The sequence below is a fragment of the Malania oleifera genome, chromosome 7 (assembly GCF_029873635.1).
Source record: "Malania oleifera isolate guangnan ecotype guangnan chromosome 7, ASM2987363v1, whole genome shotgun sequence".
Classification (NCBI taxonomy): Eukaryota; Viridiplantae; Streptophyta; class Magnoliopsida; order Santalales; family Ximeniaceae; genus Malania; species Malania oleifera.
Genome location: NC_080423.1, coordinates 105,999,712 through 106,020,966, shown reverse-complemented (window position 1 = coordinate 106,020,966; position 21,255 = coordinate 105,999,712). Strand labels below are relative to the sequence as shown.

At 30.2% G+C, this 21,255-nt stretch overlaps 1 protein-coding gene across 3 annotated transcripts in view; it reads left to right on the top strand.

Moving 5' to 3' along the window:
• Positions 1 to 8,353: 8,353 nt before the first annotated feature.
• Positions 8,354 to 21,255, top strand: part of LOC131159336 (uncharacterized) — an 84,238-nt gene continuing 71,336 nt past the window's right edge. For 2 of the 3 annotated variants that reach the window (XM_058114181.1, XM_058114185.1), the window contains exon 1: positions 8,354 to 8,534. In XM_058114181.1, coding sequence (XP_057970164.1) covers positions 8,429 to 8,534 — 106 coding nt within the window. In that variant the 5' untranslated portion in view covers positions 8,354 to 8,428. Of the gene's footprint in view, positions 8,535 to 17,401; positions 17,496 to 17,737; positions 18,215 to 21,255 lie in introns of those variants that run through there. The other variant, XR_009137786.1, reaches the window with a different exon arrangement.

Here is a 21,255-nt window from a genome sequence, read left to right as displayed (position 1 = left end):
TTACTATGCATATATACATATAACACAAGAGCCCATTAATTAGTTATTTTCAATATACTTAGCGACACGGTATTTGATGTGAAAAAGAATTGAATTTAAGATTTTTAAAATAATAATCCAAATAACTCAAACCTCGTTTAAAAAAAAAAACATTGAAAAATGTTGTACATTACACAATATTGTGCGGTGAAAATTAAGTATTTCGCAATAAAAAAATTATGACAATGAAAACCCTAATTAGTATTGCAATTTTTTTCATCTCAAATTTGGATGATAATCAACAAATAAGCAAAAACAGCTTTGATAGTCAAGACATATAATATAGAAACAAATGCCTTAGAAAACATAAAACTCACTTACATATCATTCAATTTTTATTAAATGTTTGGAATAATCGCTCTTATTAAACAATAAAAAGCAACATAAATTTTGAAAACTATATACTTATATATAAAACTATTACAAAATTCATGTTTGTTACTCAAGTCAAATGCTTTTCATTGACCTGTCAAGAACAAGGACCTTCTTCTGCAAAGACTCTTCTTTCTGCCCTCTCAAACAAAAATCTTTTGTCTTGAAATACTTCAAGAGGAGGGAGCCATCGACCATCGAGATGAAAAACTTCAATGTTGCGTCGAAACTCATTTTGCTTTTATTTTTTGACAACAAATGAATTGATATGAAAATTTTAGGTATGAGCAAGTTTATATAGGGTTGGAGTAGTTGCAAAAAATTGACACTTGTTGTATTCTTAATATTTTTACTGTTATTCCATTTTATAATTAGTTTTTTCCTTATTTGTTGTCATTGATGATACGAAAAATCTTTCTTTTTTAGGCCCCCTATAATAACATGAAAACTTTAATGTGCATTTTCTATTATTTTTTTAGGTAAATATTCTAATGGCAATAAAACAAACTTAAATTAGTTAAATGTTATCAATGCATTTAAATTATTAAATTTCTTAGTTAATAAATTTCTATAGTAAGAAAATGTATTCGTCAAGAAAAATACCTAAATTAAATGCTCATCACGCTTTTTAAGACTATTCATATTAAAATTCAATTTTGATGCTTTGTGATTTATTATCTAGTAATATTTAGAAAAAATATGAGGGTACGCTTGGAGTATATTCAAAGATTTTCAATGAGATTTTATCTCAAAAAATTTCATGCAACATATCAATATATTTAAATTATTGGATTTCTTAGTAAATAAATTTCTATAGTTGGGAAATGTGTTCGTCAAGAAAAACACCTAAACTAAATGCTCGTCACACTTTTTAAGACTACTCATATTCAAATTAAATTTTAATATTTTGTAAATTATCATATAATAATATTCATAATATGTTAGATAAAATATGTGGATACATTTGAAGTATATCCAAAACATTTGCAAGAATATTTTATATATTTAAATTATTGAGTTTCTTAGTTAATAAATTTCTATAGTTGTTAAAAGCGTTCTTAAAAAAAATACCTAAATTTAATGCTTGTCACACTTTTTACGACTATTCATATTAAAATTTTATTTTGATAATTTGTATTTTTATCATCTAATAATATTCAGAATATGCTAGATGGAATATGGGTACACATTTAGAGTCAATTCAAAACATTTTTAAGAATATTTTATCTCGAAAATTTCACACAACATAAAAAAAAGATTTATGAGAGCGTGAAAAATGCAATTTCCTATCAAAAGAACTTTCAAACAATTTAGGAGAGCATGATTAAAAAGTAATTATTTTCCTGAAACTAACTCAATATTTTCAATACTAACTTTTCAAGAAAAAATTTAAAAATAGAAATATAATTAAAAGGAAATTCTATTAAATGAACTAATTAAGTTGAAATGTATACGAAAACCATAATTTCAAAATACTTAATGAAATACCTAAAATACTAATTGAGAAGGTAATTTAAATAAATGTTTTATTAACATTTTACCATTTGGGTCTTCATAATTTACTATGGTGACCTTTTTTATTATTAGCGCTAGCGATGAAGCATGGGAAATAACTTTTCATTTTCTTGTGAAAATAGTTTAATTTATCATTTCTAATTTTTTAAATGAAAACAAAAAATACTACCTTATTTTCAATTTTATTAATTTACATATAGAACTTGGGAAATAACTTTTCATTATTTTTCTAAATTTCTAACTCTTATTTTGTGTATGGAAGCATGGAATTCAGAGATCATACTTCAATATGTTTGGATTATGCATAAAGTTTCTTCTAAATACACACAAATCTAAAATTCAAGTCTCAAAATCTATGACTTTAGTTATAACCTCCAATAATCTTTTAGAAAATTAGAAAAATAGGTTGTCTTTCTGTATTTATTTTAAAATCTAGAAATACAAAATGAAATTTTTTTTCGCATTTAAACAAATTCTTTATTTTCTAACTTTTTAATAGAATCTCAAAAAGCTAAAAAAATATGCTAATTTTATAATTTTTGAGAAAATAAAAAATAAAAAATAAAAAGCATCTTCCACAGCCAAACCCACCCTTATACTTAGAAGCAAAACAAATAATTTCATAATACAAAAAATACTAATTAGTTAATATTATTTGAAGATGCATTTTATAATGAAAGTTTGTTTTAGTCTATTAGAAGATCACACGCGATTTGAGCCACATATATAATAAGAAGTAATTCATCTCATGTTGCATATCAATTAGATGTCAAAAATTATTGACAGATGAAACCCTTAAATTATTCATTTGAAATTTATCTAAGAAGTCATAATTATTTTTACTTATAAAAAAATTTGGATTTAAGTAAAAAATAAGCATATGCTTGACTCTGTCAATTCGAAGCTTATAAAGATTTTATGTGTGTATGATTAATAATTGCATTTAAAAAAAATGGATTTTGTTTGAGTTGCTTTGGCAAAATATTTCTGTAAAAATTTTGTGATCATGATTATATTTATATCTTATTTTGGCTCTTCAAAAACTCATATTTGACTAGCTAAAATCTTGTCAAGTTTTTATTTCTTTAAGTAAATCTTGAGAGAATATGAGTGAGATCTTCAAACTTATTATTATTTTTTTAAAGAAAAAACTAGATATCAATTATCACAAGCAATACTAGATGAGGGCGATGAGGACACGTAAGGACCCGAACCCAAGTGGGTTCTAGCATATCAATTTTTCAGCGGACGCACATAAATCTAAATTATTTTTATTACTAGAGTACTAATTAGTTTTATTACAAATATATGTCTCAATTATTAAAATGAAATTTACTAAAATTCTAAAATATACAAACATATTCTAAATTGTATTATACTAAATTTTTATTCTATTATGTTCTTTCAACTCTCGCTTATGCACTTGCTACACTAGATTTCTGGTATACTCTTCAAAATTATTTAAAATGAAAAATAACGATTGGGGTGAAACAACACTCAGTAAGTAAATAAGATTATTATTAGTATGTGACAAAAATAAGCTTTACTAATATTATACTTTCGTAAAATAATATTAATATTATAACTTCAAAACTGCTTTTAAAATAAACATGAATTTAAAAATTTTTACATAAAACTTTTACCATCAACTACGACAGTAAAATTTTATAATCATATACTGTAATTGTTAAATTAAACTTTTAACTTTAAAATTGTAACTATAATATTTAATTATATACATATATTGTAGTGACCCAAAAAATAATAGTATTTAAATAATAAAGAGGGAGAGAAAATGAAAATAGGAACAAAATGAGGCAATAGACTTCGTCAATGAGAAAATACCGAGAGACGGATTTGGATTACTCTAAATTTTGTCGACGAATACAGGGGTTCGTCGACGAATTTACTGAAGGACTCGTCAATGAGGAGACGTGTCTCGTCGACGAATCTGACCCTATAAATAGTTAAAATTCTGATTTTTATCACATTTTCATGGCGCTCTCTCTCTCTCTCTCTCTCTCTCTCTACGTCTCTCTCTCACTTCTCTCTTCATTTTCCGGGCCTGTTTCTCACCGGATTGAAGATTTGAGGCTACCACAACACTCTTGGCGAAGTTCTCTGCAAGTCTGCCGAAGCGAATCATTAGGGAAATAAAGTTGAATTTCATCCCAAATTTAGGGTAAGGCTTTTTAGCCCATTTTTGGCCTTATGATAGTTATAAGAAATGATGTACACGTAGAAATACTAAAATTTAGTACTGTAAGTTTTCAGTTTCAGGGTATTGATCAGGAAATCCTACGGAAGTTAGGCCAGAATAGTTTAGGGGTTTTCCAATAGTTAGGTAAGGGAAATATGTTATGTTAAGTATTTTTAAAATATTATACAGTTTATTAAATGATGAAAATTATGTATTAAAGTATCGTGTGGTTTGTGAATATGATTATAGTACAAAGATATATTTTATGATATTTCAGTATCTTGATTTTATGATATTTCAGTACCATGATTTTATGAATTTCAGTACCATGATTATACGAATATCAGTGTTATGATTATACAGTTCTCAGTATTACGACGTATGAATTATAGTACAGTTTATGCAGCATCATGGTTATTACGATTATTTCAGAATCATGGTAAATCAAATAGTTGTATATAGAAATACATTATATAGTATCAGACTCTATTGGACTATGCAATTACAGAGTTCGGTACCATTGCTACAAATATTATGTTACGTTATGAGTGCAACCACCTATTTAGATAATACGTGATAGTAGGTCAATCATCTAGGCCCTTGACGTGGACAGATTGCCCATCAGATATGGGTTGAGGTGGGCAGATCAGACCAATAGAGTATAGTGATTTATTCCTAATTGGCCAGCTAGGGTAAACCCCGCTTACGGGTTGCACAACCCTATCATAAGGGGTTAAATCATGACACACAGTTATCTACAGGGAACATTTTTAGTTATTATTACGTATATACACATTTACAGAAACAGGGAATAACTTATGTACACTAAAAATATTTTGAATAGTAACCTACAACACTGTTATGTTAAGCAACATGGAAAAATGGGTGGTGTATTTTATTGCTTATACTGTACTTACGTATCCAGTTATACATGATTTTACGAAAACAGATTTCACGATACTGTAGCTCATTTGCCACACACTAGTAATAACATATTTCGTCTTACCGAGCGTTGACTCATCCTAATGTTGAATCATTTTTCAGGTGATCCAGGTAGGCGAGCATATCAGGCTCGCAGATAGAGGGACTTTAGTGGTGCCCTGTTAGAGAGTGAGTATGTTTTGGGAGTGTTTTTGTATATCCCAACATGGTTGATGGTATTTTGGGAAACAATGATATGTTTATATTTTGTGAAACATGTAGCACTCTGGTATTGTATATATTTACATGTGTTTATTCAGTTTTTGCTTCTTGCTGCTTAAGTTTATGGTTGGGTTTACCTTAATTTGGTATCAGAGCATGTAGATTATTACAGTATAAAGAAAAAAAAATCCATTTAATTAAGTAGGTCGTTACATATATACTTCTCCTTGCGCGTTTCCTTTGGATTATCATTTAGGCACAAAAATTATCATGTTCACATAAATATATACTTTTCCTTCAAATCATTAATAACTCTATACACGTAATTAAATATGTATATACATATACTATAAAAATCACCTTTAGGTATGTTAGCCGTAAGTCATGTTTTTGTTAGTCGCAAGTCATATTTCTGTTAGCCGTAAATCATGTTTATCCCTATGATTGGTTTGTGCGGTCCAAAGATTGGAATTAACTGACTGACCGGCTAAACTAAATTAACGTATATTATTATTAAGTGTGATTTTTCCAATTAAATCCTAACTCGGAACCAGGTGTGCACTTATAATAAATTCACTATCATATATAACCACTATATAAATAAGTATAAGTGCACTTTGATCCGTTTAAATTTTAAGTTACGGCATTGAACATTTGTAATTTTATGTATTGTCTGAACCATGAGAGGTTTTGAAAACATCTTATTATATAATTTATACAATTAAAATGATATCATGAAAATATCATTTTTACTCATATTTTCGTGAAATACGCAACGTAAAAATCAACTTATGTCATCTTTACTCATATTTTTATGAAATATGCAACATATAAATAAACTCATGTCACACAATTTTCATATTAAAAATATTTTTTTCAATAGAAATTAGTACTATAAAATACCCGAGGTTTTTAGAACATTTCTTAACTCAAAAATAAACACAAGTATATTAAAGATAAAACTAGTATAATTAAATATGCGTAAGAATAAATTCTGGAAAATTTTATGAAAATAACTAACATAATCAAAATTTACTCACAAATAGAATTAGGTATAAATTTTAAATAAAAATTTAATATAATAAATTTTTACTTATCTTTTACTTAACCTTGTGATACGATCACAATGAATATCTCAAAAAAATGAGATAAAAAAGAGTAAGTGAGTAAGAATTTTAATTATAACAAAAAATCTCCTTCCACTACTAATTTTTTCACTCACTAATTTTTCTCTTCCTTTGGAAATTTTTTATAAAAAATGAAGGTTGAGAGCTTCATATTTATAGAAAAATTTTGGAAAAAAAAAAAAAATTTGTAAAAGTGTGGGGAAAGACGTGAAATTATAATTTTAAAAAAAATAAATGAATGACTAAAGAATAAACATGAGATGAGCATGGAATGAGCTTGGGTTGGGAGGTATGAGATGAGGATGGGGTATATGTGGGGAAAATGGGAGTGCTTGCCGATACTTTCATTTAATTAATTTTTAATTAATCTACTTAATTAATTAATTTTTTAAATTATTATTATTATTATTATTATTATTATTATTAATCTATGTTTTAGTGTGTATATATATATATATATATATATATATTGAAAAAAAATTAAGTTTGAATTTCAAAAATTCATGTGGTTTCCACAAAACTTAGAGACCCAAGTGAGTCCTACATAACTCCAATAGTCCTCACACGGTCTTATGAGCCCTACACAACTTTGGAACTCATGTGGACCCCACACGACTTAATGACTCATGTGGGTTCTACATAGTAATGTGGGCCCGCATAGGATACCTATATTATTATTATTATTATTATTATTATTATTATTATGTATTTTTACAAATTATGTCAGTCAAAATATTATTTTATATATATATGTATTTATTTGCGTGTACAAGCATTATCTACTATGTTTATCTTATGAAATTCAATTTTGATCAGGCTAACCTCGAGGGAGCGACTGAGTTACAATGGTCTCTGAGCACTCGCTAAAACAAGGTTTTTCTTAAGTATCAAACATAAAATTAAGGATCCTATAGAAAAGTACATCTGTATTAATATTAACTTAATGATTATTTTTATTATTTTATTATTATTATACTTTAATCGTATATATGTATATATATATATATATATATATTTATTTATTTATTTTGGGTCATTACAGGACAAATGCGAGACATGATGAGGGCAACGACTATGAGGACAAATATGATTGGATAGAACTTGATATAACTTTGTCGCAATACATGTGCTACTCAATCACACACAATGCAATTTTTTTTTTTTTTTCAAATTGGTCTAAATTTTTAAATACCCAAAGCATGCCCATAATTGTCCAATAATTACCATGATAATTAAAATAAAATGCTCTTTCTTTATATTTAAGAACATGAAAAGTTTGCAATTTAAAATTTAAAATTATTTAATAAAATTTAAATAAAATATAATTTAAAGTTATAATAAATTCAATTTTAGACATGAAATATGTGATGCCAAACATTGCCCAACTCTTGCCCATCGAATCTATAATTGTTTTTCTAATTAATAACTAAGAAGGAAAAATTTAGGAGTCATTTGGTATAATTGTAGAAAATTATGAAAATAAAAATCAAAAATAAAAACTAAAAAGCAGAAATAGAAACTAAAAATATTATAATATGAATTTAATTATTATAATTATTTTACTTAATTATTATTTTGAAAAATTCACTTTACAAGAAAAATCTTATTATGCATGACTATTGAAAAATAGTAAAAATATTTTGTAATGATCTTTACTATTTTTATTTTTTAGAAAATTTATAAATATTTTTATTTCAATTATATTTTAAATTCCTACGATAATTTTATCCTAATTTTAATTTAAAAATTACATATAAAATTAATTGTTTAATCTAAAAAATTAATTATGAGCATGGAAAATATTTTGACAAATAATAAAAAAAGAGAAAATTGATACCATAAAAATACATATTTTTATAATTTATTTTTAATATTTGGAAATAAAAATAGAAAATAGAAAACCGTAATGATAATATAAAACGATAGAGGATAGTTAGAGGTACTCTGTAGCCTTGTGTCCCGAACCCGAATCCGAACTCGTATTTGGATTACAATTTGATCTGGAATACGGGTGGTGTTTTCGCGGCGAAACATGAGCCAGGATGCCAGTAGCTGTTCTTCCTCGTCCGTCGCCACCGTCGCCTGCCCCATCTGCCTCGGCCCTGTTACTCAGGAATCCTATTTGGATCGCTGTTTCCGTACTCTCTCTCTCTCTCTCTCTCTCTCTCTCTCTCTCTCTCTCTCCCCCTATGTGCATATCTATATGTATGTATAAATTTTGGCAACTGTATCTTGAATTGGGTATTTTTAAGGCTAGATTCTTTATTTTAGGCGAAAATTTTTGCACTTTGTGTGGTTGTTTTGTTGGACATTGAATCATGCTAGTTTGTTTTAGTTGGCTTGAGGGCACAAATTCATCAAATGAATGGGTTCTTCGCGCAAAGCGATCACGACGAGTGGAAATCTAAGAAGCATCGATGCTTCAAATCCCCTTGTTGAATTCCGAAATGTATCGGACGACCATAATTTTTTATTCGTATCCGGGGTGTACTTGAATATATGAAAAAAAAAAATTGTTTTCCAGCACTTATTGGGCACAATCGGATATACTTTATAGAGAGATGTGGGGACATGTATTTTAATAAGATGATGCATCGCGGTTATATTTTTTTGTTTTGGGTAATGAGGCGAGGGGATTGAGGATTCTCTCCTTGTTGAGGTGTAAAGGATTAATAATTTATGTTCATGGAATTTTACGACAATTCTTTAGCTTAGTAACTTGGCTATTAAGTATAAGAAGTTTACAAACATTTTAGTAAGAAAAAGAAGGGCTTTTTGTGGAAGGATGGATTAAGAAGTGAGTGAGGGTAATTGAACATGATTAACAACTTGAACAAGATAAAAACTAGAAAAAGAAAAGAAGGTTGAAGTTGAACAATATAGAAAAGAAGTATCAAATTACTAATATTATCAAAATAAAAACAATTTTTTAAAAATAAAACATTGATCGTATGATTCGTATCAAATTATTAATTAATGTGTATCATGGTTCTTTATCATTATCGTCCTTATTATAATCTTAACCCCCACTCGTAACATTGCTAATTGAGTATTGATTTACGAAAGAAAAAAAAAAAAGAGGTAAAATGAGAAGAAAAGTACAAAGATTAAAATATTTTTAACCATAATAGTCGTGTTTGTAGCAGCCTTTACCTAATGGTAGTGATCCATAATGGCTGGTATAGCTGTGATTTTTCTTCACATGTTCTTTGTTAAGGCCTTGTATGCATTGTTGGCCCATAACCTAATTGCTTAAGCTTTTAGATAAAGTGGTATTTTAACATGACAATAGAGGCAGGGGCCAAGTCCTTTTTGGTCCTTGGACAAGAAGAGGGTTTTCACTGACAGATCCTTTTACTGGAAACATTTTCTTCGAGAGTTAAACAACGTTCACTTCCCTTAGTCTCAATTATGGAAGACAGCAGCCCCTACTAAGGTTGCCTTTTTTACCTGGGAAGTAGCTCATGGTAAGATCTTGACCCTGGACAACTTGCAGTGAAGGGGGTTCTCCATTGCCAACAGATGCGCCCTTTGCATGGCTGAGGCAAAATCAGTAGACCATATCCTTCTCCATTGCCGCTGGACTAGAAATATTTGGAATGTGGATTTGACTCTAATTGGACAACGGTGGGTTACCGCTAGATCTGTTGGATGGCAGTCTGGGCCTGGAGAGTGGAGAGGGATTTTGGCAACAAATAAAAAAAAGAAGGCTTTGTCTTTCCTTCCTGTTACAATTTTCTGGTGTGTTTGAAAAGAGAGGAATAAAATAGTGTCCAAAAATTCTATCCCAACACTTCAATTCAGCAAAGAGCAGTAGTTTGGGTGGTAATGCCTGATATACATTGTTGGTCTGCTCTACCTAACAGCTTAAGCTTTTAGGTGATTGTGTTTTAACATTCTCCTTAAGATACTCCACCAAATGGTGTTCAAATGGCCTTGTAGTGGATCATCTCAATGAATAATAGAGCTTAGCTTATGCTTTATATTGCTCACTGCACTTCTAGAAGCAACCTGGGTATCCTACATTTAATAGACATGTCAAGATGTTGGAAATTTGCATATGCAGAATATAAACTTCTAGATAATATTTTAAGAAGGAATCAATTTAGAGAGACAGTGTAGAGAAATAATTAGGAAGAAGAAAATGTCAATTTTGATTTGCTTGTTGGTTTTTATATAAAAATCAAATGCCTTTCTTTTAGAATTCTGTATATATGAGTTTGAATCTAAACCATTAGACTATACAACTTTCGATCAATATAAGGACTTCTGGAGGTTTCAGTTGTTGCAGTGTCTGCATTGCTTGCTATAGATTTCAATCATACGGTACATCTCAACCGTATTTGCTTGCTGGTTTGTATTTCCTTCACCCTGACTTCTTACACATATAGGCATCCTGCAATTCAGGATCTTTCTGGTATCACTGGTGCAGCATTGGGCAGTAAAAGTTGATCTGTAGTGACTGAATGTGGAATTCCAACAGCTATATAACAAAATGTTGGCTGCAGACACAGAGGTATTGAAGAGGGAATGAATGAGTTTCCAGGGTTTGTAATCACAAAAAAAAAAAAAAAAAAATCTCAAATATCTGAAAATTTATTATCTATGAAAAGCTGAATCTATAGCATTATAAGAACCCTAAAATTCCAACTCTTATGTGGCTTTTGGTTTTCAGGATTTAGTATGGCTTCTGGCATTGTGATTCGTGGCAATCATAATACTTGGATTATGGGATTCCCTTGCTTAGTTTAGAATTATATTATTGATATATTGTTGGTAATGTGGCATTTCCGTGTTTGGTTTATTCATGAGAATAATGATAAAATAATGCCCTCAATGCTTCTAAAAAAAGAAATACTTGTGCTTAGTATTTAGCACAAAATTCAATAAGTAAAAACTCAACTCATGAAAAGGAGGTTTTTCACTCTAGGGGTATGACTCATTCATGCTTGTTTATCGTATATACCTTTGTATTACATTTCTCTTTTTAGAATCCCCATGAGTTTGGCACAGATGCTTGAGAAATTTAATGAGGGATTTCTTATGGTTAAGTGAGGAAAGGGTAGTAGAGATCATTTGGCAGGATGGGAGAGTATGTGTCGGCCTAAGTGGGAGGGAGGCTTGGGTCTTGTTAACTTGGTGTCCGAAAACATCTATTTGGTGGGGATATGGTTGTGGTGCTTTCCTTTAGAAGCTAATTCTCTTTGGCATAAGGTAATTCACAGTAAGTTTAGAATACTACAAAATGGGCAGGATGCCAAAGCGAGAACTAATACTACTTATTTGCATCCTTGGAAGTTTGTTTCTTAAATTTATGATTATTCCCTTCCTAAAAGCCAATGGGAATGGGAAGCAAATTTGCTTGGGTGGGCCACATGCCTTTGCCTATTACATTTCCTTGTCTTTCGGTTATCTATTCTTCATGATACCACCATTTCTACATTTCTTCTTTTTCAAGGAGATAGAGTTTCTTGGAATTTCCATTTTGAGAGAAATATTAATAAGAGAGAGATAAATGAGTTGGCCCTTTTAACTCGGTTACTCGATTATTTTCATGCTCATTTGGGGACTAGTAAGAGGGTTTAGAGCTTAGATGCATTTGGGGATTTTTCTTGTAAATCCATTTTCTCTTACTTGACTCATGACCGTATTGTGGATATATTTGTTTTGTATCCAATGATTGAGGACCAACTTATGTTTAGTGGATTGTATTACTCTTGTATGTGGCAGGTCATTCTTGCGATGGTGGTCTCTCTCGTGCATTCACCCCTTCATCTCTCCTCTCTCTCTCTTCTGTTACAATGTTATTAGTCAGGTGTGCAATCGATGGAAGGTTGGAGCTCTATTTATTCCTAAGAAGAATCAGAAGTGCAATCGATGGGTTCAACTCTTTTTAGGAGAAACTTTATGGTTTTCTCAAAGGTTCTTAGATCTTGCTGGTAGTTTGGGCAAGGGATTTCAAAGAGTTAGGGTGGGTTATGTTGATTATTGGATGGGGATTCATGTAACTAGGGCAAGGAAATTCTTGGAATTAGGACATGGATACAGCAGAAAGAAGTATTCCATCTTTGTTCCTGAAGGGTTGGAATGGGAAGGGTGGTCTCAGTTTAGGGATGGCTTTGTTGCTTTGGAGAGTTCTTGTTGGTCAAGCTTGAATGGAGCATATAGCAAAAACATGGAGGGAAATCGGTCATGGAGCCAAGTTGCTGCTGGAAGATAGGGAGTGGTGGAGGTCGATCAGCTTCTAAGAGTATATAGGAGATGGTTGTGCTTGTTGTGGGGAAAGGTAACAAGCGGAGTTCATTGAGTTAGCTTCTCAAGAACAATCAACATCGTTGAAGGCTATGTTACCGATAGAGTAGTTGAAAACAGAGGCAACTAGGGTTTCTCATGTGTACGACGAGAAGAGGAAGAGTGAGGCAGCTAGGGTTTCTTGTATGGAAGGTAGGTTGATGATGATAGAGTGGGCTAGGCTTGGCTTATTATCAATTCACATTGATTTGCGTTGGCTATTTGAAAATAATAAGAGGGCCCAAAAGCAGACATTTGATTTAAAACTATGCTTGGGTAGTAGGGAAGCTTTGTTAGAAGAGCAGATATACCACTTAACTGGGAAGGTCCAAGAGTCTCTATAGTTCCTTGAACAGAAGGGGAGCTTGTGATTGGGGTATCTTTTCACATACGATTAGGTAGGATACGGGGGGTCATTGTTTTTCAACAAAGAAGTCTTAGCTTCACCATAATTTATAGAAAAAACAAGATTAATCCGCACCCTGTCCAATTTTGCCCAACTTCTTTTCAAACTTTGTTGGCCGTTACACCAAGAAAATTGACTTCCTTCGAATTTGAGGTCTAATAACCCACAACTATTAATACAACCATTAAATTCAGCCATAGACGAACCCAAGCGAGGTCTACCTCCCACCCTTTCCTCATCTGACCGAATTACATTAAAATCTCCCATAACAACCCAAGCCACATCAACACTCGACATCCCCTTAAGTTGTTCCCATAAATCTCTTCTCTCAATATGATAACATTTAGCATAAACAAAAGTAAGAAGCAGGGAGCCTCTATCCTCTGTTAACAAAACTGTCACACATTGATTTAAGGTACCCACCCAATCCACTTGAACATCATCTTTCGAGAATAACCAAATCTTCCCACCTTCCTCTACATTAGCGCAAAAGTTAGTAAATTGCAAATATATCGCCCACCTTCGTATCTTTTCTATATCTTGAAAAGGTTGCGAGACTGCCAAAATCGAAACTTTCTGATCCTTCAAAATTTGTTTCAATCTTCTCTTCGACGTGCCCAACCCTCTTATATTCCAAAACATAATTTTATCAATCATAGGTTCAACTTTTGAGGTATTGCCTTAGACCTCTTAGACTTTCTCGCTTGTCCATCATCTTTATTTCTTCCTTCCGATTCACCCACTGTCCCATTACCTAGATCAGAATAATATTCTTTTTGAGTATCAATGCAAACCTCCAAATCTCCCTCAGATACTTGAAATGATTTATTTGCTGAAAACAACCAAGTTTCAAGTACACGTTTTATGGGAAAATATCCAATTTACAGATGGTGGCTCCTCTTCGCAACAATAAGGTGCTTCTTCTTGTACATTGTCATGTTAGGATCTTAGTTCAACCAATCTCATAAAATTATTTGTGCTTTATATTAGAAACTAGTAGAGTTAGTGAAGATTGAACGTTGGGGTGTCGTGAATTTCTCAGCTTGATGTGATATCCCGGTCTTGTGAGAGATCTAATCAAATGTGGAGAAATGAAAAAAATTATAGTTTTATTATTATGTTTTTTGCAATATAAGAGATGATTGTATTATGTTATATGAATTGTAGATTGAACTACAAGAATACATGCTTGTGTTGAACGTCAACCGCATGGCTGATGCAGTATATTGTGAATTGCATGCTTGAAATGATTTATTTGCTGAAAACAATATACTGTTTCAAGTACATGTTTTATGGGAAAATGTCCAATTTACAGACGGCATGCTGCCAAAATTTCATTATTTAATGCTTATTATATGAAGTTCCGGTGCACTCATAAAATTCATTACTAGTTGGATTATTGTGTACAGTTTATTGTAAACACCCAAGTTTGGAGCATATCTCTATAGAAAATGTCCTATTTACAGACGAAATGCAAGCAAAATTTTTCTAAACTGATAAAGTTTAACTATTTAAAATTGTATCATTTTTTTAACTATGTCCAAATGCCCGATTATTTTGCTATCAAATCATTGATACTTATAATGCATATACATATATGTTCAAAAATCGTATACTAATATTTTTTATAATTCTTAATTTATAAGGTTTGCAGCTGTCACAACATCAGCACGATGTCATGCACCACAATCAGATTTAGCTTTTGATTATTTTTTTAATATTTTTTATCTGAACAGATAAAATTTCTTTATTTTAATTTGAATTTGAATAATGTATTCGTATGTGAATTTGAATTTGAATTTTGATTTTTTTTTGTTATCTGAACATATGAAATTTCTGTAATCTAATTGAATTTCAATAATGTATTTGTATTTGAATTTCGGATTTGAATTAGAATTTTCAATAATTTATGAATTTTTTATAATTATGATTTAATGCTATGTATGCGAAAATGTAATTACAGATTTTTACAAGAATTAATGATTAAAAATAATACTAATAATTTTAAATTATTAGTGACTGTTTCAAAACCGTGATTAATAAATGTTATTTTAAAGTATTGGTGATGAATTTTAAAACCGTCACTACTACCTTTGTAGTAGTAACGAATTTTAAAATCATCACCATTAATAGAATAGTAGTAACGAATTTCAAAATCGTCAATAATATGAACTAGTAGTGACGAAGTTCAAAACAGTCGCTAATAGCAGATTAGTAGTGACGTATTCTATATTCATCACTATTACTCTAGTATTAGCGACGTTTTGAAATTCGTCACTACTAGTCTACTATTAGTGACGATTTTGAGCGGAGTCAACAAAGAATTTATAGTAACGTTATAAGTGTTTTAGTGACGGTTATAATCCGTCACTAATACTTTATTAGTAGTGACGAATTTTAAAATTCGTTACTAATAATTATTAGTAACTGCAGTTATGACAACTATTTCAAAACCGTCACTAATACTTAGAAAACCATCACTAATACTATTAATGACGATTTTGTGGTTATTAGTAATAGTTTTGATCATTTACTAATAACCTTATTTTTTGTAGCATACCTAATTTATCGAAAATTATCGCAAAATAAATTTAAAAACCTTTTATTTTACTCTTTTTGTGAATGTACAAAATGCGAATAAATGAACCACATAATATACAATATGTATATATTCCCTTAGAACTGGGGTACACGAAGTTCAAAAAGCTTATACCCTTTTTGTTGCAATCATCGGGAAGAAAATCGAGATTTTTAAAATAACTCCTAGAATGGCTTCACAAACTTTATAGACCTTTTCAAAGTATCAAATAGTTTTTTTCAATTCTTCTGGGAGGTTTTTAAACTCATGGAAGAAGCCTATCCCTGTCCTCCCACTATGCCAACTAGAGATCATAGAAAACCAGTTTTCCATGACAGCCTGCGAACAAGACTGTTTGATTGAAAGCCCTTCTGTTCCTTTCTTTCCCAATCGCCCAAAAAATAGCCAGGGGGATAAGGAAAACAAGAAGAAAAAGTAAATAAAAATCATAAATGAAACTGATAAAAATTTTACTACTAAGAAAAAGAAGGGCAAAAGACACTTGTCTCCCTTGAGATTTGACAAAAAAATAGGGACCTCTCTTGAGGTTTAAAAAATTCCATTGACCTCCCTTGAGGTTTTAAGAGTGCCACATACCTCCGTTGAGGTTTGCCAAAGGGACAAATATTCCTTCAAAAGATATGTCTTTTTGCAAAATACAAGGGGAGCTTTGTGTCGTTTTGATAAACTTAATGGGAGGTCCTTGAAATTTTTGAAACCTCGAGGGAGATCAATGTCTTTTTGTCAAGCTTAAGAGGAGGTCAATGTCTTTTACTCTAAAAAAAGACCTTTGAATCTGGAGAATGCAACTAGAAGCCCACCCACCCTCCTCAACCATCTTTCTTCTCAATAGCAAAAGGGTATAACAAAGTCACTAGTAAACTAAAAGAAACATTAGCAAACTACACAATGAGGTTTGACAAATTAACATGGATCTTCGCACATCCAAAAATATAATGACACTTACACCCTTATGTTAGTTGAACATCTCCTACAGAAACAGAAGTTCGTTAATCTGTTTCTTTCAGACATCTAATTGTGAAAAGATCAAAAGAAATGAGCCCAATAGCGAAGCAAATACATTCATAGGCGTGCATCTTTTTCTCTAGTTGCATTTTTCAATTGGCCAGCTTTCTTATTGGCACTCATCCAAGAACAGCATATGGACCTTTCTTTTTGGCATTAGAACTTCCTCGACTTACCACATAGGGAGTCAAATTAAATATGTCAAGCCATTATAGACCCTCAGCTGACAAAGGGGGTATGAGTATCATTAGATTTAAATTCAAGAGACTAGAGTCATTTTTCAAATTCGAGGAGGTCTGCATTGTTTTGGCAAATCTCACGGTTGGATAACTTATTTTGCTCGTAAATAATTGCCAACAACAGCACCACAATTACAGCTGCATCATGCTGCTCCACAAATACTCATTTCCCGGATTTCACTCTGGGAAACAGATGGACCATATTAGAAAGCTTACGAAAGGGATTTTGGCTTTTGGCGTCTGGTGGGATTGGACCTACACGTTCAACATCCTACCACAAAATCATGGTGTTCTAATGAAATCCATAACATGCTTCTTAGAAGAAACAAAGATCCTGTAGTCAATATTTTTTAGATTTCTTTCTGATTTTGCCCATTTACGAAATATTTGATCAATTTAAACCCATTATCAGGATGACCGCATGTTTTTGCTGAATGTGTGTAAGTTTTCCCTTTCATGTTACAGAACTAAATGGTCGACGCAATATTTCTATGTAGGAGGAAGATGTTGGCATCATTGTGCATCATGCTCTTCGTGTAACTGACTCATTCAGGAAAAGGTAATAATTAGCATTCTAACATGCATCCAATATTGATGCATCTTTACTATAATAACATGCCATCCAAAATGGAATAAAATTTAAATTGTTAACTGACTTTTAATTCTGCTGGCTTATGTTACACGCTAAAGTTTGGCATTAAAACTATCAATACGAATTGTGAAGGATATTGTGAATACTGGGTCATTTTTCCATTATAATGATTTTGCATACTGTGTTTACACTAACCTTCAATTATCCAGAAATGAGCAACTTAGAAGTGCGCCTGAAGCAAAACAAGAAGCCATCAAGTCTCTGGTCTTAGTCTTAGATGCTGCAAGGCCTTTTTTTGACTGGAAGAGCAGAGCGGTTTGTAAATGAAATAGAACTATTTCTTGCCTCAGGTTTGAATATAGAAGCCTATGATGAAGTTTATATGCAACAGCTGGGTTGGATAACTACTCCCAAGATCAATAGTGAGGATGCGCAAGGAGAATCCCATGAAGGAAAGCCTTTTGCTCCGTACTTGTATTTCGTTTATGACGACTCCGGTGAGACTGATTGAACAATTCCTCGTGAATTTAGTAATGCTTTGTTTTATTTTCTTCGTTGTGAACCTTTCAGTACTTCGCGTATCAGTGCTTTCTTATTGGTACAAACTTGATTTGGTTCCAAAGAGGAAGCGTAAAATGTGTTAATGGTTTGCCAAAATTTTGAATTTATGGTTAAAATGTTTTGATTTACGGCTGTGTTGGTACTGAAAAAGGTGGGTTAATCTTGCTTTTACAAATTCTTGAATTTAGGGTGTCAATAATTTAATTGCAGTATTTCAATAGACTTAAAATTTGCAAGCATTGGAAGATTACATTTTAGATAATCAAGTTTTTATCTAGATTTTATTGATTTAAAATTAGGTTTATGCATGGCTAATGATTCAAGATGAAGACTCTTAACAAAACTGTGGTGTATTTTTCCTTTTTCTTTCCTGAAAGATAGAGTGAGTTAATTAATCAATATTTCAGATTGTGATATATGAATTATAATGCATATTTTCCGTAAGGACACAGGTTGGTGATGATGATATTTCCTTTGTATGAGAAATGTATATTGTGTTTTTTTTTCTTTTTATTTTTTAAAAATTATCCTATTATTTTACGTGTACTTACTACATACATAAATATAATACGAGCTCATTAATTAATTATTTTCAGGATACTAAGCGACACGTGTTCATGTGACATATAATCAAATTTAAAGTGTTAGAACTGTTCATTCAAAAATTTTGAACCATATGTTAAAAGAAAGCATTCCTATCACTTGATTTAATCATACTTTTCATTCAAAATTTTATTTCATTCTCCCAGTTTATGCCACAAAGTAAACATGATGTAAAAAATATTGTATATTACACAATATTTCAGCACAGAAAAGTTCACTTCACTAATTAAACTAAACACGTAAAGTTTTTACTTTTAATTAATTCAATTTTATTCATATTTCAATTGGGGCCATAAATGTATATACTTAAATAAAGTGTAATATGTAGCTATACTAAATTTCCCTTGAATCTATCGAAATTGAAAACTTGAAACCACTACTCCCAAACACGATATTTCCTAGTATTCTAGAGCTTAAATATAGATTTATATAGATTTAGATAAATACGACATACATATTCAAATCTACTAGACAAAACTTGAACTCGTAATTACATCTCAAACAATTTTTTAAGCCAAACGTTTGATATATATAATGTAAGAACAGTACTGTGGGAAATGGAACTAGAAATAAGAACGCAGTATGGTATTGGTGATGATGATATTTTCTGTGTAAAGCAATATATATTGTTTTCTTCGGTATTTTCTCCCCTTAAATATAAAATTTAAATGTCTTTCTATTTTTATTTTATTTTATTTTTGAAATTATTCCGTTACTATGCATACATACATACAACACAAGAGTCCATTAATTAGTTATTTTCAATATACTTAGCGACACGGAATTTGATGTGAAAAAGAATTGAATTTAAGATTTTTAAAATAATAATCCAAATAACTCAAACCTCATTTAAAAAAAAAAAAAAAACATTGAAAAATGTTGTACATTACAGAATATTGTGCGGTGAAAATTAAGTATTTCGAAATAAAAAAAATTATGACAATGAAAACCCTAATTAGTATTGCAATTTTTTTCATCTCAAATTTGGATAATAATCAACAAATAAGCAAAAACAGCTTTGATAGTCAAGAGATATAATATAGAAACAAATGCCTTAGAAAACATAAAACTCACTTACATATCATTCAATTTTTATTAAATGTTTTGAATAATCACTTATTAAACAATAAAAAGAAACATAAATTTTGAAAACTATATACTTAATTATAAAAGTAATACAAAATTAACCCTTTGTTACTCAACTTAAGTGTTTTTCATTGATCTGCCAAGAACAAGGACCTTCTTCTGCAAAGACTCTTCTTTCTGCCCTTTCAAACAAAAATCTTTTGTCTTGAAATACTTCAAGAGGAGGGAGCCATCGACCATTGAGATGAAAAACTTCAATGTTGCGTTGAAACTCATTTTGCTTTTATTTTCTGAGAACAAATGAATTGATATGAAAATTTTAGGTATGAGCAAGTTTATATAGGGTTGGAGTAGTTGCAAAAAATTGACACTTGTAGTATTCTAAATATTTTTACTGTTATTCCATTCTATAATTAGTTTTTTCCTTATTTGTTGTCATTGATGATACGAAAAATCTTTCTTTTTTAGGCCCCCTATAATATAATAACATGAAAACTTTAATGTGCATTCTCTATTGTTTTTTTAGGTAAATATTCTAATGGCAATAAAACAAACTTATATTAGTTAAATGTTATCAATGCATTTAAATTATTAAATTTCTTAGTTAATAAATTTCTATAGTAAGAAAATGTGTTCGTCAAGAAAAATACCTAAATTAAATGCTCATCACACTTTTTAAGACTATTCATATTAAAATTCAATTTTGATGCTTTGTGATTTATTATGTAATAATATTTAGAAAAAAAATATGAGGGTAGGCTTGGAGTATATTCAAAACATTTTCAATGAGATTTATCTCAAAAAATTTCATGCATCATATCAATATATTTAAATTATTGGATTTCTTAGTTAATAAATTTCTATATTTGGGAAATGTGTTTGTCAAGAAAAACACCTAAACTAAATGATTGTCACACTTTTTAAGAATATTCATATTCAAATTAAATTTTAATATTTTGTAAATTATCGTATAATAATATTCATAATATGTTAGATAAAATATGTGGATACATTTGAAGTATATCCAAAACATTTGCAAAAATATTTTACCTCAAAAGTGATGTATCAATATATTTAAATTATTGAGTTTCTTAGTTAATAAATTTCTATAGTTGGGGAAAGCGTTCTTTAAAAAAAAAACCTAAATTTAATGCTTGTCACACTTTTTACGACTATTCATATTAAAATTTTATTTTGATAATTTGTATTTTTATCATCTAATAATATTCAAAATATGCTAGATAGAATATGGGTACACATTTAGAGTCAATTCAAAACTTGTTTAAGAATATTTTATCTCGAAAATTTCACACAACATAAAAAAAAAAAAATTATGAGAGCATGAAAAATGCAATTTCCTATCAAAAGAACTTTCAAACAATTTAGGAGAGCATGATTAAAAAGTAATTATTTTCCTAAAACTAACTCAATATTTTCAATACTAACTTTTCAAGAAAAAATTTAAAAATAGAAATAT